The sequence below is a fragment of the Melopsittacus undulatus genome, chromosome 1, assembly GCF_012275295.1.
Source record: "Melopsittacus undulatus isolate bMelUnd1 chromosome 1, bMelUnd1.mat.Z, whole genome shotgun sequence".
Taxonomy (NCBI): Eukaryota; Metazoa; Chordata; class Aves; order Psittaciformes; family Psittaculidae; genus Melopsittacus; species Melopsittacus undulatus.
The window spans coordinates 153,982,236-154,007,328 of NC_047527.1; the positions used below are offsets into that span (position 1 = coordinate 153,982,236).

The 25,093-nt window shown below is 44.2% G+C and overlaps 2 protein-coding genes across 3 annotated transcripts in view; both read right to left on the reverse strand.

The window, feature by feature from the left end:
* Positions 1-25,093, reverse strand: part of ANLN (anillin, actin binding protein) — an 819,922-nt gene that overhangs the window by 14,444 nt on the left and 780,385 nt on the right. The gene's annotated exons all lie outside the window — the stretch shown is intronic.
* Positions 1-25,093, reverse strand: part of STAC (SH3 and cysteine rich domain) — a 57,478-nt gene that overhangs the window by 4,905 nt on the left and 27,480 nt on the right. The window contains exons 3-10 of the mRNA XM_005154167.3: positions 18,008-18,108; positions 15,860-15,941; positions 14,307-14,422; positions 10,906-10,987; positions 7,891-7,955; positions 7,256-7,344; positions 5,786-5,837; positions 5,529-5,666 (exon numbers count right to left, since the gene is read on the reverse strand). Coding sequence (XP_005154224.2) covers positions 5,529-5,666; positions 5,786-5,837; positions 7,256-7,344; positions 7,891-7,955; positions 10,906-10,987; positions 14,307-14,422; positions 15,860-15,941; positions 18,008-18,108 — 725 coding nt within the window. The remainder of the gene's footprint in view (positions 1-5,528; positions 5,667-5,785; positions 5,838-7,255; positions 7,345-7,890; positions 7,956-10,905; positions 10,988-14,306; positions 14,423-15,859; positions 15,942-18,007; positions 18,109-25,093) is intronic.

Consider the following 25,093-nt stretch of genomic DNA (forward strand, 5'->3'; position numbering starts at 1 on the left):
TCCAGTAAATTAGGTAGCAACACAAATGGAGATGAACAGTTGGGGTCTTTTCCCTGCATCCCTCCTATTTATTATCCAGGTTAATAGTGGAGTAAGTGCCAGGGTAAGAAATTGCATCTCGGGCTGTTTCTCAAGCATCAGGACTAGCAGAAAGTGGGATCTAATGTTCTATAAAGTCAATTCTTTCATCTCACTTAAACCCCAAACCCAAACCACTAAACCCAAACCATTCAGACCAATGGCTGATGTCTGAACTTATAGCATCTGCCCTGAGGATGCTTTTACCCAGCAGTCAGCTGGGAGCAGATGGGGCAGATGAGCAATTAGGAAATGATCCTTTAAGCTGCAGGGTCATTAATGCTCTCCTGTTCTCCTAAGTCCTGTGCTTTGAATTTGGGCTCAAGTGGCAAATTCTCTTTGTCCAGGGGTAAGTTTGAACCTGCTCTAATGTTATGCTGCTATCTTTTGCTTATCTTCTCTCTCCCATATATTTAATACATCTGTCAGCCACAGATGAAGTGCTCTGAAAGCTCAAGCCTTCTGTTTGTAACAATGACAGCACAGGGTCACTGTGAGCTTCTGCATCTGTGCTGAAGTTCTTGCTTATGTGAGCTTTGTGGATGGAAAAGTAAGTGGTTCAGTTTCCATACCCATTTGGTTATAGTGAAAACAATGATGACAGGGTTTACATCCACTGTTTCATTAGCTTTTAGACAGAGAGCATCAGCTTGTTTTACCTACAGCTCTTACTTAGGGCTTTAAATATGACCTGGGCTGAACTGGATGAATGAATGAGGACACCCCTCCCTGTTCAGCAAGACTGACGTCAATGAAATCAAAGGCAGCAGAAAAAAGACACTTTTCCCCTTAAGCCTCAACGTGAAGTGCAGCAGTTATAGCTGGGGAGCATGGGAAGAGCTGCAATCTCGCCTGCTGCCCTGGGTTTGTGCTTTATGTGATTCAGTCCAAATGCATAAATCACTGTAATGCAACTGATTTCAAAGGCAGCTGAGTCACGCTCTTAGGAGATAGGCTTCTTTTAGAGATCACAGATGAAAGATGCAGTGACATAAAGGAATCCCTGGGCAGTGAGGTGGAAAAACAGATAGGGACAAAGCATCCTGTCTCATCAGGGGAAGACCTAAGACAGGTGGATCCCCCAGGGCTATAGACCTGGAACTCTGCCTTGTTAAACCCAGCCTCATGGATATGTTTAAGCCCATTCCCAGGCTCTCCTGGAGTGGCCGGATCATATCTGCACACAGCTGCTAACATACACATGGCTTCTGGAAATCCATGTGATGGGTGTTGGGGTCAGAAGGGAAGTTTGTCCCTTGGGCTGTGGTACCAACCAGGCTGACAGCTCTGGTTCAGAGGTTGTGGCCACCACCACAGCAGTGGCCTATGGCAGAATCCAGCTGGGAGATGCTTTCAGTAACAGGTCTAGTTTACATCAGTGACATTTACCATCCCAAAATGGATCTGTTGCGCTGACCTTTGTGTAAAGGCTCAGTACACATCTAGATGAGGCAGAGTTTCTGATTGACAGTCCTGTTACAAATGTGGTGGTTTGGGGTCATTTCTATTGCACAAGATGACTTGTGCAATTTAGAATCAATTGTGTTATTTAACCACAAAAAGCCCAGCTCTAAAGTGGTTTGTATTAGTGTGACTCTGGACGTCAGAGAAGGGCTTGGTTTTAAAGAAGCTATTTCCTTTATTTAAGTAGGATGTCATAAAAGGAGTAAACCCAGACATTCAAACAATAGATTATTATGACTACTTTAAATATAAGGATGACCAGAAAGGTTAGAGGCATTTTGAGAGACACTTCTCCAAACACTGATGATATATTAGATGTGGTGACTTTTCCTTCTGTGAAAAGAGGTCGAATCAGAGCCTGTAGTCATGCAAAGAAGCATTGGTATAATGTGTGGTAATGAATTCGGGTAGGCTAGAGCAGAAGTTACAGGCTGGAGAAAACATTGTCTTTCCAAGGGATGGTACAAGCAATCAGAGCTGGGAATTATGCAGGCAGCACTGTGTGTGGAACAGCTTAGAAGAGTGGAAAGCCACAGGAATTGGCTGGGTTCAGTCACCCTATTAATGATCCTGCTTTACTGATGTCAGGACCTCTCTGCTATGGATTCCTGGTTGAGCCCTGTGGTCCCCAGTCAGCTTCTGAAATGGTTTCAGGACCCACAGATCTGTCAGTAAACCCTAAACCCCAGAGGCTGCTGTCTGCAGCACTGCTCCCATTCCCCCCAGGCTGGGTTTCACATTTCATAATGAACTTTCCAATGCACCCTTTGGGAAGACAACATTGCTCAAGATGGGTGAGCAAACTGTACTGTTTTCCCCTCAGCCCTGTCCTGCAGTATTGGCTTTGCCAGGAAGGTTGCATGAAGATGGAGCTCAAAATGTCATTGCCAGGGCATGAAACTGCCCAGTGATTCCAGAGGAAGCCTCAGCCATTGAGCTTCAAGCTTTGACAACGTCTCTGCTTGCCTGAAAAGGCTTTTCTTATGGTAGTGCTGTGGCTTTGTTGATGTGAGTGCCCTTTGCCTTAGAATAGACTACCTGGGAACATTCATCTAAAGCACAAAAGGGAGAGAGACCTGCAGGGTAAGCCATGGACGGCATCAAGCAGTACAATCAATCATAGAATCATAGGATAATTAGGGTTGGAAAGGACCTTAAGATCATCCAGCTCCAACCCCTGCCACAGGCAGGAACCCCTTCCACTGGAGCAGCTGCTCCAAGCCCCTGTGTCCAACCTGGCCTTGAGCACTGCCAGGGATGGGGCAGCCACAGCTTCTCTGGGCACCCTGTGCCAGCGCCTCAGCACCCTCACAGGGAACAGCTTCTGCCTAAGAGCTCAGCTCAGTCCCCCATCTTTTGGCATGTCATCCTTGCCTCTATTGTCAGAATGGCTCTGGGCTCTTGTTAAACCTTACAGAACTGACTCACTGAATTAACAGTATAAGATTTAGACAATTCACCATCCTACAGTAACAAGAACTTCTTAGACCAGTTAATGAGGTTTTGTAGCTAAAGGGAGACTTGACATCAATTGGTAGCAATAAATAACCTCCCCTTCTTGCTAACCGGGAATAAGCCAGTGCTATGCACATAGCACTAAACACAGCATTCACAGCGCTTTGGACACTATGCCCGGAGACATGTAAAACCAGTGGTTATATCCCACAGACATCCCCAAATAGAACAAAACAAACAAACAAACAAAATCCTGCCAAGCTGTTCCCAGAAATCCCATTCAGATGACTTTTCTTCCCTATTACATCCCTCTCTCTGCTTCACAAGGAGAACAATGGGGAAATAAAGGACAAAAAAAGGGAGAAATGGCTCAAGAAAGAAGAAAATTTCACTTTGGAAATATACTTTTTTTGAGTTAAAAAACCAGAACCTCCTAATATCAGAATGGTTTTTGCAATCAGAGATTTCCCACAATGAAGGCAAAGTTGTTCTGTTATAAACAGAGACAAAAGAACTGTTCCATCCAGACAGTGATCTCCATCTCATCCCACAGGTTAGGGTCAGGAGACCTTGGTGCTCCAGTCCTTGTCCCACTGCTACATGCTGGTCCTGTGCATGCTGCCAGCTATCAAGGGATGCTCAAACCTACATGGAGCGACTTGGATGCCTCCTTTTGGATGATGTGTGCAAGGGTGGAGTGGGATCCATTGGTTCCCCTCCTTTCCTCTTATGTCTCTGCATTTGTCTGCCTGCCCTATTAACACCAAATACTTCTTTATTCCTCTGAAGCCTCTCTCATACAGAGTAAGCACCTGGCAGCCTTCACATTCAACCTCAGGGGTTTGAGACAGAGCTGAATAAGCTCACTAAAACAGAGGAAGGAGAAGACAGGCGGGATGTGTTCATCCCTTTCTTTACCTCCCACCCTACCGCAGACAATGCTGCGCCCCTGACTACAAGCTCTCTTGTGAGCCTATTATGAAATAGGGACAATAGGAAGACCTTGTGTTGAGATGAAGCTGCCAGATCTGCCCATTGGAAACTGTGAGTTCGGGAAATGAGGCAAGAAGCTGGGTTCTCACTGTCTGCAGCAGCAGCTACACTAACAAAGAGGATCTGGTACATCCACTGATGAGAAGTGGAGCATTCCCTCATGCTGTATTCCCACACTACTATTCACCCAAGCTTTGCTCTTGTATATTGCTTATTTTGGAGCACAAAGGGTGCAAAACCTCTTGTTCTGCTTTGGTAACATTTATATAAATATATAAACCATCATATATAAACCATCAAAAGAGGTGCTGGGTCAGAAATAGGAAATACAATCAAGCGCTGTCCTCTCTTTCTAACAGCTTCAGGACTGCCCCATGTACTATGTGTACAGGGGCAGTTAAAATGTATTCTGGTCACTGTATTGCTGTGCCTTCCTTATAAAAAGATGTGTAAACCCACGAGTTGTTGGCACTTATATGGCTTGCGATGCCACAAGGCAGCAGCAGCAAATTAACCTCCACCAAAGAAGTGTTGTAGAAGTTCTGTGTGGAAAACTCGATTGCCAAAGGAAAAGAAATCCCTAGTAAGGTGGCAGAACATGAGCCTTCACAAGGTGCAGTGAGAACAATATACCTATTTCATCCAGCTGTGAGGGTACTCCAGCTGTGCATCACCCTTACTCAGCCATCCTCCTAAGTAAGAGCTTCCACCAGAAACCTGACTGTCCCTAAGGCAGGTTTGGAGCCACGTTCCTTTCTCACTTTACCCCAGCAAGCATTTAGAGCAGCATCACAAGACTTGGATGTTTTAAATGCTAAAAATCATGTTTAAAATCAGATCAAAGACTAATCTCACAGTGGTGGCAGTGGCTTTCACCTGGTGAACACAACTGAAGCTGCTGCTGAGAGCATACCAGGGTGAATGGACCCAGTGAGTCCTCACTGTACCTGATGTATTTTAACTCACAGCAGCACTTCCAGTTTAGAACAAATTACAGCCTGCAGAGAAGGTGTACAAGGGGTGACAGAAGCAATCAATGATTAAAGATACTTTGCAACTGGTAAATGAGAGGGAAATTTAAGATTTACAGGTTGGTTTGGTGCTGTCTTAACTCAGTTCCTCTTGAAGCCAGACCAAAGAGCTCTGTTCACATCCTTAGGTGAGCTAAGATCTGAGGTGGGAGTCACTGTCTTTTAGGTTAGATCTAATAGTGAGTAGAAACCCAAATCATTTATCAAGCACACATGGTCTATCTCTAGAAGACTACGTGTTCCTCAAGCTGTCCCTCTGATGTCAACAGCAGAGTGCATACAATGCAAAGTACCTTTATGAATGTCTGGAGTCTGAAAATGTGGCTATATTAGGCAAGATGCATACATTTGCACAAGGCCAACACTGCTCTTAACTGGTTACTAGACACTATTACTGTACAAGTAATAAATGCTGTAGTAAAGCTGGAGTGAACAGCATCTGCCTGTGCTCATCTTCCACAACAGTCAGACTGGTGGATGCTCAAGTCCCGACACAAGGGAACTTACCTGGTTCTCTTTCAGAGTTATCTGTCCCTGTTCCTTGCAGCCAATGAATGTCCGGATACACCTGTAAATCTTCTCATTGTGTTGCACTCTTTGAACAAAGTTAGCAGGAAAAAATCCAGTTCTGTCATCGATTTTCCCCTGTGGACAAAACATGGAGGCAGATTGTTAACAGCAGTAGCCTGCATACAAGTCCAGTATTGGAAAGAATGTATTTCTCCCTTTGGAAAGGAAACAGGTAAGAACTAATATGCACATACCTTCCACCAGTCTTCATTGGAGTCTTCCAGAAGAGTGATCATATCCCCTGGCCTGTAATTAGAAAAGGAATAGTGGTTAAGATGAGTCTTAATTGTTATGTTGCATCAGCTTCCATCGCTGCCTTCTAATAAGGAGGTCTTGGTCAATGTACCTGAGCATTGGCTGCAGGTAGACTCAATGAGGCAGCAAGGCTTCAGTCATGCACAGCAATGCAGAAAGAGAACCTCTGTCTGTTTGGGTTGGATCTTTACTTTAAGACAACATCTGTGAACTGGAAGTTTTGCTTCCTGTTTAGTAAGAAACTGTTTAAAATACAGCCCCTATTTGTTACAGGCATTATCTTATTACTTCGAGACATTTCACATTGTTGGGACACAGCACTTCATCATCAGTGTTTTCAAGCTGTGATTGCACAAGGAAGGCAGCAGGAAAACAGTTCTATTTAACTGACAAAGGCAATTAGTCAGCAGGGACATAATTCTGCCCAAGAAAGTCTTTTTGATGTCAATGGGACATATTTACCTCTATAATGTGTGGTGCAGGGTGGTAATTGCTAAGTATCAGCATCCAGCTGACTAGTTCAACAGCAGAGCTAGGAGCATAATTTGGCTGGCAATGCTAATAGCAAAATGTGCTGAGCTGATTGCATGCAGGTAGTTCAACAGTTCCTTGACCTCCTTCCCCCACTGGAAGCACTTCATCAACATTAGCATGTTATTATAATACCGCTGCATTGTAGAGAGTAAGTGGCAGCCCATTTCCAAACAGATTAATGCCAGAAAGCTCTGTCTGCTTCATAACAGGGATTCCTTTGATCTTAAGAATGGTTGACCCCTAATTATTCAGCTTTCCCTCCATTCTTTGTTAGGCTCATTGCATTGTTGAGGTATTAGCACAAGAGCTTGCAAATACACCTGGATGGATATGGGTCCAATTTCATGGGCTCTTGCAGAGCACACATAGAAGATGTGGTCCTGTGCAGGGTGTAGCTGGATATGGGTTCAGTAGTGGGCCTCTTTGGTTTACTTTCCAAGTGGAGAAAGAGGCATTCAGTCTTCTAACACTGCACAACCTGAACCAGTGTTTCCCAGAGGTGCTGTCACCAGGACAATAGGGTTGGTTTGTTCCTCAAGCCTTTCTTGGGAAGCTGTTCCAATGTGTTTGGAACAATTAAGTGTTGCTGAGGTGAGAATGGAAGCTGCTAAGGAATTCCCAGCTGGAAAATCCTGCTTGAAAACCCAAAGCAACTGAGGACTGAGTAATTCCTAACTGGAAACCATCTTACTCCTGAAGTGATGTAAGTGGCTTTGAAACTTTTCCTCTATTGTGTTACCAGCTTTTTATCTATGAGAGTATCTTTGTAGCTACAAATGGATATGTCTATAAGAGATGCTTAGTACAAGTATCAGAATGAAGCCTTCCCCATACAAAGTCATGTAGACCAAAACAACTCACAAATGTTTTGTTACCTCATCTCCAAGTCTTCATTTTCTTGTGGTACAAATTTGTACAAGGCAACATAGGTGTTCATTTGTAACGTGCTTTTATAAAATGGTCCCTTTAGGAAAGAAGAGAAAGGCAAATGTCAGTATCTGTCCTGTCCACACAATTCACTTTGGTAGAGACTAAGAAACCAAGGCCTGATCTTCCATGAAATGAGCCAGAATCATCTTATTCCTTTCACACCTTGAAGGACTATGGTCCACATACATTGTGAACCACTAAGGCATCAACTATCTTCCCTTAGAAATAAGACTCTTTGAACCCCAAGATCAAATTCCAGGCTTCCAAAGAACACAAGCACAAATCTGCACTAGTAGGTCTTTCAAGTGAGACCTTAAAAGTGAGTCTGCATTTTGCTCTCTGCTAATGCATGACTCCTATGAACCCAGTAGTGCATCACTCCCATTACATGTTTACTATGCAGGTCTTGTTATGGATGATGGAAGTAGAGCTATAGCCCAGAAATGGTTTAGGAATGTGACAGTCCAATGCTTCTCCAGAATAGACTCCCAGACTCAAGGGCCTCAGCTATCTATAAAACTAAGACTTATAGATATATAACATCCCATTCCCATTCCCACTGCATTCTCACAGCCCATACCAGGGAATGTATACTTTTTGGTTCTTCTCCAAAGTGTTCTGTGCCGTTTTCAGAGTATGTAAACACTGCAATAAAGAAAACACACAACATGTTAGGGGTAGTTTAAGACTCTTCACCTGGGCAGGATCACGTTCATTGGGTTAATCTGTTTCCTTTCCCCCTTAATAGTATGGAGCTGTGTCTAGGCACTGAAAAAGCAGTGTTGTTGTAAGAAAGAGAGCCAAAACAGCAGTGACAGCATGCACAAGACCTTGTACAAAGTGATGTATATCCATGAGCACACACAAGCACATACTCTCTGATGAAATGCAGTAATATTGTAGTCATAAGGCTCAATGTGCAGACAGTGTGTGAGCTGGTATCTGCAGTGATTAACCGGAAAATGCCCCACACTGGGTCCATCCACATGGTCTGACTGCACTGACCTGGGGGCCTCAATCTGTACCTACGAAGACCTTCTGTATAGAGACCTGATCCTGCAAGCTGTCAATCTGCCACCAATACCAGGGGGAAAACCTTAAACACAAAATGAATGTCCTTTTATCTCCTAGTATAGGGGTGTATGCATATCTGACATCTGTAGAACGGGGTGTACAATGCTGCTCTTACAAGCTGGCAGTGTTAAAGTCCTACTCAAGTGAGTATTCTTTGCTTTCTTGTGGCCAGAGGAAGAGAAGATAAGGAGACAAATAGAGGAAGTTCCAGTTAATAATGACTTGGGTAGCCAGGAGGCATTTGGACTTGCAGAAAGTCATTTGCCATACAAAGTAGAAGCACTTTGGCATCATGCTTGGAGTGATTTCTGCTTGGTGACAGAATATAAAGCTGAAAGCTAATGTATTATGTACATTATGAGGCTAATATACAGCCTCATAAGCTGTGGAGCTGACCCACAAGGTGGAGAGGGAGCTTTCTTCTAGGGAAGACATCCCTTAGATCACTTGAAGCGAAAGTGCTCAAATCCCTGTTGATAACAGATTCATATGTCACTTGAATCACATTTTGGCTAGTGGGACTTCTGTTACAGATGGCAATTCCCAGCAGTGAAGGAGTATAACCAGCTTAGAGGAGGCTGAAGGGCTGGAAATCAGGTATGCAACCTTACAGTTGTAAACTAGGAAGCCTTCCTTTGAAGCTGTTGTCAGAGCAGTCTATAGGACTGATTACAGGTCCACACATGCTGGGTTCTTTCACCCTTCTGCAGGCTGTGTCTTTTCCATTCTTTCCCTTTCAAGAAAGAGTCCCCAAAATACCTTTTCCTAAACATCTTGTATGCAGAAGACCCTGTTTTAATTAAAAAGGAAAGAAGTGGAATAGAGTTGATTCACCAAGGCACTGCTGTGGCACTGCCTGCTGAAGGGGCAGGGGACAGCAGAGGCAAATAGAGTGGTGCATCACCCTTAAGTGTTCAATCTCTGTCTAGCTCATGGTCTCTAGCTCTTACCAAATGCCATATGGGTGTGCAGACCCCTTGTCCGCACAACAAAACCCCATTATTTTCATGTCTGCTTGCCCAAGCAGCAGCCAACACAAAAAGGCAAAGGAAAAGCAGGGATTGTTTTCCAGGGGGAGAAGGATGTTGTCATTTCCACACTTGGGCAAACAGCGCAGACACTCCATTAGAAACCTATGGAGGGGAAACTTTAGGAGGGACTGATGTATAATTGATACCCTGAGCCCCTAAGGGATGGATTATGAACAAGCCAGCGCTGATCAAAGGAATCACTAATGTGCCACGGACGTTATTTGGAGGTTTGACACATGCTGTGTTTTTAAACTGATCTATATGAGTAAGTTCCTTGAATGCCTCTTGGTGCATTTGGTGAATACAGAGCTCAGAGAAAAAAGGTTTCTTTGGGTGTCAGAAATGGAACTACTGATTGACAGTGAAATGAAAAGTTATCTGGAAACTCAGGATCACATTAATCTCGGGTGGGCAGGATTAAACAATGGGAAGCAGACTGAATTCTTTAACCAGGTCAGGTCAACTTGCACTTGCAACACAGAGAACCTGCATGCACTGCTGGGAGAAGGCAGGTAACGTAGATGGTGTGTTCACAAAGTGAGAGGGAGGACATGACTGAACACAGTGAGAAGTGACAGGACCAGGAGGGGAGGAAAGGAATAAGGAGATAGCATAAAATGGGAACAGACAGCTGAAGCTTTCATTTTACCTACATGTATTGCTAAACAGCATGTAAGGGGCACTGGGGCTGCTATGAAGAAGAAAGGGATGCTCAAGGAGGTTTATTTTGGTAGCGTATGAGATATACACTAAACCATCAGAGCAACTTCTTTAGCAGCACCTGAGACTTAGCAATGCAGCCTCCAGGTGCTGCCAGAGAAGATGCTCTGAAGGCTTGGACCTGAATTTCTGCTTAGTGTCCCAAACCCTTTTGCACTTATTTCTTCCCCTCACTGAATTCAATAACAGTGTCACAAACACCAACTTCATTGACTAAGATTTCATTACTAAGCTCTCTATGGGCATGATGGCCTTGAAACCCCATCACACCAATGCTGTAAAAACATTACTCTTGTACTGCAGAGCAAAGAAATTAGGCTATTAATATTACTGAGCACATACTGTATTTGTACTGAGCTGCAATTATGATCAGGATTCAATGTGTTCAATATTTCACGGACATATGGATATTACATGATTAATTTCCTGTCCCAAAGAGGTTATGGTATACAAAGACATGTAGATAAGTCCAACATATGGAAAAGAAAGAATCGGTTTTGTTCCACTTAGCCAATGTGGAACTGAAGCATGTTAAGTGATTAGTCTATAGCCATGCTCCTGAAGTGTGGGAGATAGGGAATGGACCTGGACCTTGGTGGCTTGGATTTCATCTGAATGGCAAAAAGCATGCACCAATTTCATCCCCCATTCAACTCTCTGAAAACCAGGATGCTGCTAAAATACAGACATGCCATAAACCCCCTCATCTGAAATCGGTTATATGCAGGCCTATACATCTGAAGATGCTCTCCTGGCCTGGCAGCACTCACCACTGTTGCTGCGCTTCCTGCTGATGTCAAGGGTGCCTGCAGAGCTACCACCTTCCTCAGGGACTTCTGCCAGGTCAGCTGTCTGCAGGGACAAAAGGAGCAAGTGAGATGGGATGAGCCAGAAGTGGGTGCTGAGGTGATAAGGGACCAAAGAAGAGCCTTTGGGGTATGCAGTAGTTGGGTGTTATCAGGGCACAGCAAGATGGGATTACAGGAAACCCTGTGCCTGGTGATGCACAACAAATACCTGCTTCATAGGGAGCAGTGAAAGGGCAGAAACAACTCCAGACCAAACTGAGCCTGGAGCACAGATTTCTGCAGTATAAAGTGAAATGAGAATTAAGGAACAAAGGATTATGTTAAACTATGTGGTGCTCTGTGTAAAATAGGAGCCTGCAGGTATACTATATAGCTATCTACCAAGGAGAATGGACATTAATTGAAATTAGTGACTATTAACTCCCAAACCCTGAATCCATTATGCAGTAAAACAACTGTAATGTACTGTTTTAGTTCTGTTATTGTGCTGTGAAAGGAGCTGGAGTGTGATGGAGCTGGTGAAGTCAGTCCTTAAATATCTGCTCTCACGTTGTTTTTCAAGTCATCTGGCTGGTATGGTTAGGGGAAAATGAAACCCAAGTGCTGTTGTTAGACTTACTATGATTTCTTATTTGTACCATATTAACGTCAATCATGGTTAGGGACCCATTGTTCTAGAGTGTAGGAAAACATGGGATGATATAATCTCAAGCCTCAGAAGCACACTCTACATAAGGCACTGGATTCCTCGGTTGGGTAGTCAGCTTCTCCATCTATAGCCTGACAGGAGCCAGGAGCTGCTCCAAACAGCTCTGAATCTGACCTTATGGAACTGCAGTTTCTGAACTTTCCACATGTGACTTCTTTTTGGGGAAAAGAGCTTCAATAACTGATTTTGATGGGGGTTTTGGGGTTTGTTTTAGCAGTGTTGACAAGTAAAACCAGGCTGGTTTACAGAGTACTTTGGCCAATTCTATTTTCCATATCTAGTACATTCCCAGCTACTTCTCCATCCAAAGGTACTAATGAACAAAGAGGTTAAAAGTAGATTTATGCCTTAGGTATCCTGTGGTTGTGTTGCTTCCCCTGCTATTTTAAGAGCCTTCTACTTTACTGCTCTGTTCTGCGTTGCTTTTAGACTCAGCCTTTAGGAGCAGGTTGTGTTTCTCTCGCATCTTGCTCCAATGGGTCACCCCAGATGCGAAGGCACTGCAATAGCAGTGGGTGCAATACACAATAGCATGGAGACAGTGTAGAGCTTACCTAGGGAATTCTAGTTGCTGTGTCAAGAAGGTAAACTGGCTTCGATGAAGCAGCAAGTGCCAGCTATTTTCCAGCTCATTGCTATGGCATGTTCCTCACTCTTCATAGACTATCTTCATAATTGCATGATTGCTGATAATTAGCTTCATATTTTGTTGGGTACTACTGCATATGGGATGTTCAGTGGCTGTCTCTTCAGTACATACCTCATTCAAAACCTCCTGAAGTTACCTTTAATGATTTTACAGTCAAGGGCTCTACGACAAATGCTCTAATAGAAATGACAGAGGTACAAAGCTGCTTTTGAGAGGAGCTAACAAGAACTGGGATCACGTTTACAACACCTCGAGTGACTTGCTGTATCAATGTGGGTTGCAGCAGCACAGTTTTAAGGAAGCAGTAGGTAGTAAATCAGGAGCATATGGCCACTTTCCTTTATGGGAAATGCAGCATCCGGGCTGAAGAACCACAGTGGGTGCAGCCACACTGCTCACTCATGTTAAAAATACCATGGTTAGTTCTCTACTCTGCCTATGGTCATGAACTGCAGTCCTGGAAGCTTTATGGCTGTAGAGACAAGGCATAGCCTCACGTGCTCTGGTGCACTTTTACCTCTGCTCTAAGGGCTCTGTGTCATGCCCCTGCTGTGGTCGCTGTTCAATGCTTGCCCTGGATCACATATCACAGTTGTAAAGATCCATCACTTGGATCAGGCTCTGTCTGCCCCTGGTTGTCTCAATACACAAGCTTGCACTGGCACAATATCTGTCTATTCAGTTCTCTAATGCTTCCTGTTTTCTGTATGCTGACACATGTTATATTCGCTCTCAGCCTCAATACCCTGGAGAAATCCCCATCATGAACTTGCATTCCTCATTCTCCACCCACACCCCACCTAGACGTGCTCAGCTCCCTAGGGCAAGCTGACGCAGCAGTCGTGAGTGCTGCGCTTGAGCTGTCATTCATAATTCAAAGGAACACTTTATGGGGTTAGAAAGCAATAATTACATTGTAGAACTCCTTTCTCAAAGCAAATTAAATAGCTGAAAGAAATGCAACCACAACACGCAAGGTGGTGGTGTTAGTTTGGGCTTTAAAGAATGGCAACTATAGAACTCCTGTTGAGGCACAAACAAGGACATGTTTAATAACTTCCTTGCAGGTTACACTTAGTTCTTGTTTAAACCTGCATGGTTTCTTCCCCATCTGACATGAATGGATGTCACCTATACCACCTAACATTATCATTCAGTGAGCATACATTGAAGCATCAGGGATATGTTGTACCAAACATGAACAGAGATTAACATGACTTCAGATTAAACATATAAGTGTTGCTCTGAGGCCTGGAGACCAAGTGCCATCATGTGTCTGTGCCTGGTGGGTTTTATTCTGAGGTTAGTGTGGGACAAGACTGTCAGATAATGTGGGTCTGAGTTTTAGATATGACAACCAGCTTTAACCTCCAGTATATTCAGGGGTGATTTTGTTGTTTAGGTTTAGATATGACAACCAGCTTTAGCCTCTAATGTATTCAGGGGTGATGCTGTTGTTTAGGTTTGGATTTGAGAGGAATCCAGGTCTGTAAGGCTGAGCCTATACTGAGCAGGAGTGAAAGTGCTAGTCTGCTGCCTTGTCACAGTGGCTTAGTTTTGTCTGGGTTTGGATTGTGGAGCTTTGGCCTTTTAAATGTAGGCTCTGAGGACTCCCACCCATTGCCATCACTTGTATGAGGGGTAATTGCCCACCATCAACCACAGGCAGTATGCACCTACTCCAGCATGATGGTTAAATACCTCTGTTCCACTTTCACACAGATATACATAACCAGAAGAGCACAATTCCCTTGTCTAATCTCACAAAATAAGGTTATTCATTTAATTTCTATTTTCCCCTTTTTCTCAGGAGTCATCTCAATGACATCTCAAACCTGAGTTTGCCAAAGGAACGTGTTTGCTGGTCTCATTTTGGAAGCTCAGCGTGAGATTAGTGCGTTACAGTTTGCAATACAAGTTCTGTGAGCTCTGATACAAACTCCTATGGGTGAATATCTGTTGCTGCTCCAGAAAGAAAATGGAACAAAGATGTGGGATACTCACGGAATTCCTGTTTGGAGAATCAGACCCACTTCCAGAGCTGCCCTTTTTGGTTTTCTGGGCTAAGGAGGTCCCGAAGCGGAGAGTCTCATACACAGGATCAACCTTGTTTCCGCAGGCTGCAATGGAAGGAGCAAAACATGCATCAACCCTTTGGAGATACTTCTGGTCCACCTCAGGAATACCTGCCTCCACCAGCATGCTGGGGTGGATGCTTAGACACGAACTGACAGGTTATCCTGATACAAAGTGTTAGATAACTTGGTGGAATTGGATTTTGATAGCAATTTCCTGCTTCTCCCATAAAAATCAACCTCCCCTCATACAGGTTCTGGCCATTGCCTTGTCCCTCTTCACCTACAACTCCCTTGCTCTAATCACCACTGATGCTGCCTACACTGAGGTAAAGAAGACAAAGTGTCAGTGACTCCAACCCATGTTGGCTGCCTGGTCCCACCACTGACCTCTTGGATCGCTCTCAACAGTAGATGCTTTAAGGGAAACCCTGCATGGTGCCTGAGCATCCTTGTGGTATGGGTGGGCAGACTCCTTTACCCATCTGTGTTCAGTGCTCCTACATGGATAAACAGGATGGCCTGGATCTTCCCTGAAAGATGCTGACATCCCCACTGTGGGGCCATATGGGGTCCGGAGGCAGGCATGAGTAGGTACCTGCTGTTGGGAATGTGCTCCAAGTTGCTCAGCTCAGCCTATGAGGAACTAGAAAGAACACCACTCCCACCTGTATATGCTCAGTTCTCATTGCCACTCACAGCTGCCTCTGTAAGTCATTTGGACACCTTCAATGAGCACAAGCAAATTCACTTTGAATCCTTTTTCTCCATACATAACAGTCCTCAGCCTGCCTTGTGGTACAAGGCAGCAGACATGCACAACACATTACTTATGAAGCACTGTGTAGAAAGAGGGAAACTTAGGTCAATGTACTGTAAACTGACTGCCTGGCTTGGGCTTCCCTGTTTTGGACCGCCGGGCACAGGACTGAGGGAGGGTGTGGAATATATCCTCAAACCAACTCAACCTCTCCATTTCGGAATGCTCCTGTTCAGGAGCCTGGTATGACAGTGACCGAAATCTGGTCTCTGCAATGCAATGCTCAGGCATGGTTAATAAGGAAAAGCATGAGGAAAGTGTGGAGAGAATCAGACAGGACCCAAGCAATGTCCCTCCAAAGCCAGACCAGTGGTTTGAATGCCTTCCTCTGTTTTGATCTGTCTTTTATCTGACTCTTCCCAGCTTAGACCTTCACCAGTGATTCCTCCCTTTTAAGTCCGCACCTTGATCTCAGTTAGTGATTATTCTAACCAGGGTGAATGCTAAGAGGTTGGATGTATGGGGGGTGAGTGAAAGGCACAATAAACACACCCTCTCCTCTTCCAGCTCTGTATCTTTGCAGTGGTCCTTTCCTGAGATGGCAGAAGGACATCCAGTCACCGAAAGGAGCTGGAAGGCTGATGAGGGTAAATACCACTGGAAGTCTGCTGCTGTAGAGCACTGCCCAAGGGAGACTGAATGGAAAAGCAACCAAAACCTACCAATAGGCATCACTTCTTTGATGCAGCCAAACTGTTCGTGAATGAGTAGTGGTGAGCTGTAGTACCGTCGGAATCCCTTTGGCTGCAGGGAGAGAAAGCAAAGGCAAGTGAAGTGTGCTGCTCCCGTGATGCAGGGAAATAACCTGTGCTAATGGCATAACAGGGTGGTGAGGCTGGAAATGTCCTGTCATGGGCTCACCATAGGGCCTAGAGATCAGGGATTAACTAGATTTATCCCCTGCAAACAACCAGTTTCCCTTAGTTATGTGGAAAGAAAGGCTCATTTTCAGCTCCCCTTTTTCTTTGGTCATACACAAAAGCAGCACTAATCAGCTGCAGCAGAGGTGCTGAATCACTACAGCCTCTGGGAAGCCTCCCCTCTCCCTTTCTCTTTATGCAATATGAATTTGCATTGTTTTGCATTTGCTAAACATGTGACTGCCCTTCCCACCCTAACATCAGATCCTCCTGTTCCTACGTAACTGTGAAACCTAAGGAATTTAGAGCCTTTCTATGGATTATTCTAAGGTTTGCTGCTAACTGACTGCAGCTTCCACTGCCTTTTGGTCTTCTAAGGACAAAAAGCTTCCCAAGTTGTCCCCAGATATCCCCTCGATGCCCTTTTGTAGAGAAATGCCCTGTAACAACTCAAGCTATACCGTTAAAGATCACAGTATGGCAAATAACTGTGCCCTATACCACTCGTAAAACAATTCCTGGAAGGTTAAACGTTTCCTGTTACTCTCTATTTACTATCTCAGCTAGCAAATACCTCAGGCAAAGGTTGAGGACCCCAAATGAAGGTGCTAAAGCACTGGAAAGACCCATCCAGGTAATAGGGATTCACAAATGGTCTCTCAGATTCATAATCTTCACAGGCTCGAGAACTTCCAGTCACAGTGAGAAGTGGGAAAGCCTCATGGAGATGTATCTGCCATACCCTATGTTCAGTATACATCCAAAATGACAGGCAACTAGTTCTTTAGCTAATGAGCTGCAGCATGGATTAAGCAGGAATGAGGAGACTGATAGATCTGGTTTCCTAGAGTACTCAGTTCCAGATCCATGGTTAGTCCCCAAACTAGACTCAGGCATAACAGGAGCTCAGAAAAACCCAGCAGCTTTCTGGACAGCTTCCTGATGTAAATGTGGCCTTTACTGTTCTGCTGCTGAAAACCAATGACCACAAATAAGTAATGTGAGTTAATATTTGACTTCTCAGGGCTTGCAGTGGCACCATTCAGCTCTTCACAGACCAACTTCCTGTATCAGAATGCCTCACACTAGGGCTATGATGATGGTTTTAATGCATAAAGATTGGCCTCACATGTACGAACCACAATAGCTTTTACTGAATGCTCTTTTTCCTGCCTCCTGAAGTCTTTTTTCCCATCATTTAACACAGTGAAACTGCTCAGGTTTAGCTCATATTTGTCTCAGGTACCTTCAGCTTGCAGCAAACCTGAGAACACATGAAACATGAATATGTCTATTCAGTTTTGATATTCTAAACGGTTGTTTTTCCAAGCCCTTTTCCCAAAAGAACTGTATTCCCACAAGAGTCATCAGGTTGGGTTAGAGCTGTCTCACACACAATGTCCTGCCTTTGCCAATAATGGGGATTTACTGCTCAAAAGGTGAGCCAAGCATGGGTCCATAGGGGAGGAAATCTCCTCCCAGCCTCTCCTTATGAGAGATTGATCCAAACTCTGTAGTGTCCCATAATGAAATAGCTTTTGCTTTTCTTTCTAAGATGAATTTGGGGTTTTCTTCAAGAATTAACAAAAGAAAAACCAATAAAACATAATCTGAAGGATTCTTCATGAAACTCTATTGGAGTATTTTCACTGATTTCTAGCATTCCTTGTGAGCTTTACACTACACACAGCACAGTTTAAACCAAGGGAATTAATCCTGTGATTTAGCTGAATTTGGATCATAAAACTGCATTTTCACACCCAGATTTGTGTTTCATTTTGGTTCAGGTTCATGAGTACAGCAATTGCCCAAACTGATTCTAAGGTGACCAACCTGCCTTTCCTTCTCTCTCCTTCAGTAAAGTGACCCAGTATCAGCTCTGCTTACACACCAGCTAAACTCCAGCCAGGTCAGGCACAGAGAGTCAAGTATGCTTCCCACTGCACTTACCAGCTTGCCCATGCAGCGCTGTTGTCCAATGCTGTCCGCACACTTGTGGTGGATGCTCATCTTACAAGCCTTGCAGCGCAGCCCATGCTTAGCGGTTGTCCCTGTGAAATGCAGGGAAAGGATCTATTCAGACAAAATGCATAGTTTCCATGCATTTAATGAATGACCTGAAAGAACTGACAGGGAGGTCCCCTCACCTGCTTTTCTTTATATACATTTATACACACATTTTCTTTAGTCTATTTTGGGCATTTCTCCCCCAGGCTCTTTCCTAGGCTATCACTGCCTTTACAGATATAGATCAGATGATGCTCTGTTGTATGAGAGCCTTATCTGTGATGTCTCTACCTCATAAACACCAAGTGAAATCCCTTTGCTGGTTTTGGGGATCCAGGCCATCAGTGAAGGACCAGGTTTTGGGGGTGAGAGGTAGCTCCAGGGGTGTGTGAGGGGGATAAACCAGCCCCCTTACCATTGCTCACACATTCACCCACTGATTGCTGCTCTCGCCATCCTTGACCAGTGCTCAAAGGCTGCAGAAAGGACTCCTTGCTTGTCCCTGTGTGATATCATGGGTCTGACCTTGCTCTGATTCACTGGCAGTGGAAAGGACCAGCATCACAGGGGAGGTGGCTCCAGAAGGAACTTTGCCACACAGAAGCAGGCTTCTCCCACTTGGACAATGGTAGTTCTGCATTATCTTCAACATGGACCTACTCTTAAATGACAGAGCCAAGCCTGCTTCTAGGTTGGAACAGTCATTTGTATTCGTACGCCCATAAGACTTCCTATAACTATGCAGAAGCAGTTAAACTGCAGCAACTCTTCCATCCCTGCAGGACTGTATAAATGCAATGAGTAAGCAACATGTCAGTTCATTATCATCTATTGCGAGAGTAAGAAACGAGGTAGTAGAAAAACCTCTCAAAACCCTTGATATTTTAACCCACCCTCATTAGTCAGGCACGATAGGAATGTTAGTCAGAGGGATGCTGCATTGGAAAGCGCTCATGTAGCTCTTGGTTTAACACCATGTACGTGCTGCTCACTTTACATAGTGAAACCTGTGTCTGAAAGAAGCACTTCAGGGAAGGTCTTATCAAGGTGCTAACAAAACCCAAGCCTTAACAGGACTGCTTTCAGTCCTATTGGTCCCTGAGGTGGCCACTTTCAAGCCAGACAGGGCCAGGCTTGAGGAGCTGGGGCAGGCAGCAGTGAGCAAAGCTCAGATGTTCCACTTGTAGGACACTTCCATCCTCCCCTCCTTCCTGCTCACACTGATGGAGAGATGGGGAATGGATGCACTGGAGTGTGGGGTGCACCCCATGGACTCGCTCAGAGCAGGGTCAGTGCCTGCTCCCACCTTGTTGCCTGCTTGGTCCCTCTCAGCCCCTTCTTGGTATGTGCAAACACCTCATTCCTGGGGTCTTTCTTCCTAATAAACACAGGGTTTACTACAAGAACACATCCCCGTAGGGTTTAGTTGGGGTTTTTCCCCTGTGTGACTGCACTTGGATTACTGTGCTGGTTTTCAGTCAGTTTCTTTTCAGTAACACATGCTCAAACCAATATTGAGCTTTGTGCTTTCATGATGGATGATGAAATGCTGAATCACCTTCCCTGATGGACAACAACTGACACGGTGAGAGAACAGGGCTTCCTCCACAGCTTCTCTAATTATAAGGTGGAATGAAAAAGAGAAGTAAATGGCATCATGCTTTGCCTACATAACATGTATTTAGTGTCAGTGCTCAGACTGGGTCACGCTGGTCTGTACCAACATGACTCTTACCTGCTTTACTAAGTCACTCCTGAGGTTCACCCAAAAAGACAGCCTCACAGACCTCTCTAGTGGCTGTGTGACACTCTCCCAGCCATGTCAGTGTTCACATTACACGTTTGTGTATTCATCCCTATGTGTTATAACTGTGTGATCACAGAAGACACACATCTGTCAATATGCGCATCCCAAATGATGTGCTAAAGATGAATGCAAAGCATCCGTTCTGCTTCCAAAACCAAGACCCAGCTTCTCCAGAGCAGAAACCTGTGATCAGTGAAAACCACTAACACCATGAATTACACAAAGAGCAGCACTGTATTGCTAGTGCTGAATGTCATTTGTTACCGGTGGGCAGGCAAGTAAGGGCTTCAAAGAGAGGAAAAGCATTTCAGTCACACTCCTGAGCCTACAAGAAGTCTTTGTAAATCAAAATGAAATTGCCTCTAACTACCAAAAGCTTCAATCTTTAATTCATTGTCATTTCTAACTACTTGATTTACTGTGGGATTAGGCAGCTTGGAAATCATTTGCATATATCTCCCTGTTTCCCACTGAGGAATAACTAAAGGGCTTCAAGAAGAAGCATTTATTCTGTATTTACACTTAACTACCGTATCCCAAAGCTCTGAAAATGCCATTTCTACAAGACACATTTCCATTTTTCCTCAGGATAATTCTTTCTTCTTCAATTTCTGATCTCAATCACACTAAATCAAGTCTCCTCAGGGAACCAGAGCTAAGCTATTTCAAAACTGCATGCCAGAGATTAGACAACTACGTATTGGCAATGCATCAGAGCCACAAGTTCCTGAGATTCAGAACCGAGGCACAGCCACTGCCCACACTGCAAACCACGTTCTGTATAGGTGTAAATGGGACCAGGGTCTGACCTGCTGCATCAGTTTTCATCCTCCCATGTAAGCAAGCTTTTGACTTCACAGTTGCCTGAATGGGGCTGGTTTTGGAAAGCATCCTGGTAGTTTAAAACAGGGGGAAAAGGTGACAGAACAGTGTTTCACTGCATGCAAATGGGGACATTTCATGCCAGGAATACCTGACTAGCTCTTAAATAAACTCTGAGGTTCTCCTACAGCCAGTTCCTTCAGATACCAGCTAATGCATCCAGACACTCGGCCCTGGAAGGACACAGTGCTTTGAGAAGCAGGTCATGTTTAATAATGCCTCGCTAGAAATACTCTACGACTGGGTCAGCTCCCATTGGAATACCTAAACCAGTGGCTGGGTTTTCCAGGGCAGCCATGGAAAATTGAATCCCTTTGGTAAAGCTAAGCTTCCTTTGGAGAAAGCCTAAATGGAAACAGAACACCTCAATATAGGTGGATGGAAAGATCTGGAGGCAGAAAGAGACAGAGGAGACAGGGCAGAATTTAACCCTAACCCTTTATGTCTCTCCTATAATTTAATAACCACACTGCATTTCAGGGAAGTGACATTTACCCTAAGGAATGGGAATGAGAATTACATTTGTCACACACACGCAGAGTGAACCTTTATCATCCTCTTGGTCAGCATGGATATGGCCACAGCACAGCTGGTTGCTTTCTGCCTCTTTCAAGACTCAACATAAGATTAATAGCTAGAGATGGATAACAAGCCCTCCAGCCTGGAGAAATGTGAGGGAACACTGCAAACGTTGGTAACAACATGACATTATGCTGCCTGTATACAGGGAATTCTATTCTATTAAAGTGGGAAAACATAAAGGAGAGGATAAAATGATTCTGGTCTTTAAAAGAGAGAAGGGAAAGGGACAGGGAGGGAGACTGTCACCTCCAGCTAATCCAGCTATGACCCAACAACTATTTGTTAGCGTTCCAGCTAAGAGGAACATGCCAGTCAGGAACTGTTTTGATTTAAAACTTACATAAATAAATGCATTTAAAATCACATATTTTCCATAGAACTTCAACTTCTGCTGTGGGAGGCTGATAAAAATAAGGAGAGCCTTGCCCCTTTCTCCCCAAGCACATTTGCAATTGTCACCAGAAAGCTGTTTCCATGCCAGAACTGATGGGAAAAGGAGAATTTTAAGCAAGCTGGGGCCAGGATCATAGCAGGGAATAGTTCTGGATGTCACCTTAGAAGGAGAAAGAAAACTCCCTGAAATGGCACTGGTGCCCTTATGGTCACTTCCGAGCCTGTGCATGACCTCCTTTCCCATCCCCTCCTTCATTTTTGATTGGTTTCGCACAAAATCTGTGATGCTCAAAGGGAGATTGGTTGTAAAAACTCCTTTATGGCTATTTCCTGCCCCTAGAAACCAGAGAATGGCTCTTAAGCCTCATTCCCCCAGACCTTTACCTTTGTAAGGATGAGTTGGGCATCCCTCTGCTTGACCTTCTTTGGCCTTCAGCCTCCTGCCACCTTGGGAATTGCCCCCTTCCTCTGCCCTAATACCTGGTATCCTTCTGCTTCTTAATGGATGCTGGGTCCCCATTGTCTTTCCCAGCTGATGTTGTGGGGAGGACAGAGGCCCAGATCCTTAGCTGGTCATCAGGAGAGCTATATATCAAAGCCTGAACCCAGAACCACCCTAGATAGCTGACTGCTGGAAGTCATTGCCATCTAATGCCAGACTGAGAATGCAAGCTGATGGACACTCAGTTGATGGGTATGTTATTGACAGACAAATATTCACCTCACATGAAATTACCAGTACTGTTAGCAACCCTCCCATTGTGCTTTCCATTGCTAAAGACAGGACTAAAAAGATGACATAATCATTTTGGGGTCTGCTCTGTATTGTTCCTAAATAGCCCTCAGATAAATGTATCATGGCAGCTCTTGCCATTTTGGCCATTCTAAAGGATCAATTTCCATTTCTTTAAGAGATGAAACTGCACATCATGGATACCTTCTCTTTTGACCCGACTAGGAAGCCATTTGAACACAAAGGCACTCAATGCATGAGTAACCCATGTGTAGGATGAAACAGTTCAAAGCACACTGAGAAAACTAGGCAAAAACCTTATTTAGGCATTGTTTTCATGAATAACAGCAGCATGGCATTGACTTCAAAGGGGTTACTCTGTAGTGAGAGATGGTTTTGTATTGGTCTCCTTCCTTTCTACAGTTGAACCTATGAGTCCAAAGCATGTGGAGCTGTGGGTAGGTTAAAGCAGTAACTCCTTGGGTACACATTACAGAGACACCCAACAACACATGGGAACTAGAGCAGTAACTTCCACATTTAGGACCGAGCTGCCAAGCCTGGACCTGACACTTAGACTAGTGGAGAGGCCCATTCCCCACCTTGTGTCAGTCTAAACCAAAGGGATGTGGAGAGAAGCTGGGACTTCTCCATTGATGTTCTGTAGGACAGGACTTGATATCCAGGCATGGCACCTCTCCTACCACATGGATAATGTCAGATCACATGTCACTAAGAGGTTTGGGTCTGGAGTGTCTATCCCACCCAATCTCCCCATAACAATATCCTATGTTTCAACAGCAAAAGTTGCCTTGCCTGTAGGCAGGCTACAAAACAGTGCATAAAATTAGACCTGACTTCCTAGTGACATAGTTTTCTTTAGAAACAACATGCTGAGAAAAAACTGAGGCAGTAATAGGCAGGTTTTGCTTCAAGGCTGTTACAGAGAAGAAAAATATCCCTACTAAAATCAAGCCTAACTTCATGGCTTTTAATCATACACAGCAGCAAGAGGAAATGCCTTTATTCCTCTTGCAAATCAACTCAGAACTTCCAATGGTGCCAGACCTTTTATTATGTGGCTCAAGAACAAGACTTACTTAAAATGCAAATAAGTGTTTCCTGTCTTTGAGTGCAAAAGTGATTCTCATTCCTGATGTCTGGTGAGCAGGAGAAGGGAAAATGGTCCACAAAAGGTTTTTTGGCAATGCACTTTTCACATATTCAGCAGCTTGGCTATAAATGTCTGTCCCTGAAAGGAAATATCCACCTCCATACTTCTTAAATTACCATCTCAGGTCTTTGATCATCCAAATGTTAATTAAGATGCTGGAACGCCATGATAAGTAAACTAACATCGAGGTAGTATCCAAAGGAACAGTCTCAGTCCTCTAAAACCAAACAAGATAAATCAGATCTAACCTTCTTGCTCTACACAAACCCTGATATCTCAATACCTACTTCTCTAGGCAGCTTTCTAGACTACTGAGCCTCTGTCTGTAGACCATTGCACTGTGTTGCATTGCTGAGATGGAAAATAGCTCAAAGCAGATAAGCATATGGTTATCCTTGCTCCCATGATTGCCTATGGGAGGTGATGGTGCACTTCCTAGAGATGATGGCAGTGCCACAGCTGAACTGGACATGGAGAAATGAAACCTGGTGTCATGCCCCAGAGGAGGACAAGCAGAGATGAGGCTGATCTTGGCCTCAGTAATGTTGGTGAACATACTGTGTTCAATAACTTCCTAAAAAGAGGATGAAGAAACTCAGATTTCAAACAAGATCTCTGTGTTGGCAGGCTCAGGTTATTTGTACCTGTGTTCTTACATGTGTTGGAATGAAAAGCTATCCAATTGCAGCCTTTTTGTGTGTGTTTTGAGATGCTTTGAAAAACCAGTTGAATTTTGTAGGGCCATTTATATGTGCTGATCCTTCAAAGACATTGGACCATTAAGGAGAAGCTGGAAAACAAAACCAAACCCAGTCTCTGAACGAAAGCCATGCTGCAAAATGAAGAGCAGGACTCTAGGCTTGCTGAAACCATGGGAGAAGACATGTAGAACAAAAGAAGGGTCTGTCCTCAGTGATGGGATTTAACATCCTCTCTGATCTGCTAATGCATTATTAACATTGCCTGTTGCTCACACAGCTCCATCATCACTAGGCTTGAAAGGAGAAGCTGCTATTGCTATATGAGAGACACTATGAGAGTGCCAGAAGATCATGACAATTAATTAGGACTATAAGAGGTTTACTTAAACCCCCCCAACCCTATGTGAAGGGTCAATAGCTCTCTGGTTTTCTGCTGTTCCAAACTTATTGAGGTTTTTGGCTCTTTCCTCCCATAGCAAAAAACACTCCCCCAACAGCACAACCTGTGCGAGTGGCAGCATCATCTGCTCTCACTAGAGATGATTCAGGGCAGTTATTCAGTGAGTTATGTTCACAGTTAGTCGCAGTGTGTTGCTTCTTTACATAACCCTACAATCACATTCTGTAACCGTAGTTCTGCTTTAGTTTCTCTTTCCACAGTGTTTTTGAAGAAGTGAAATTGTAAATGTGAAAAAACATTCAAATGAAACCTTTTAACCCTTTTAAAATGTCTTTGTTGGGTTTTTTTTGGGGAATA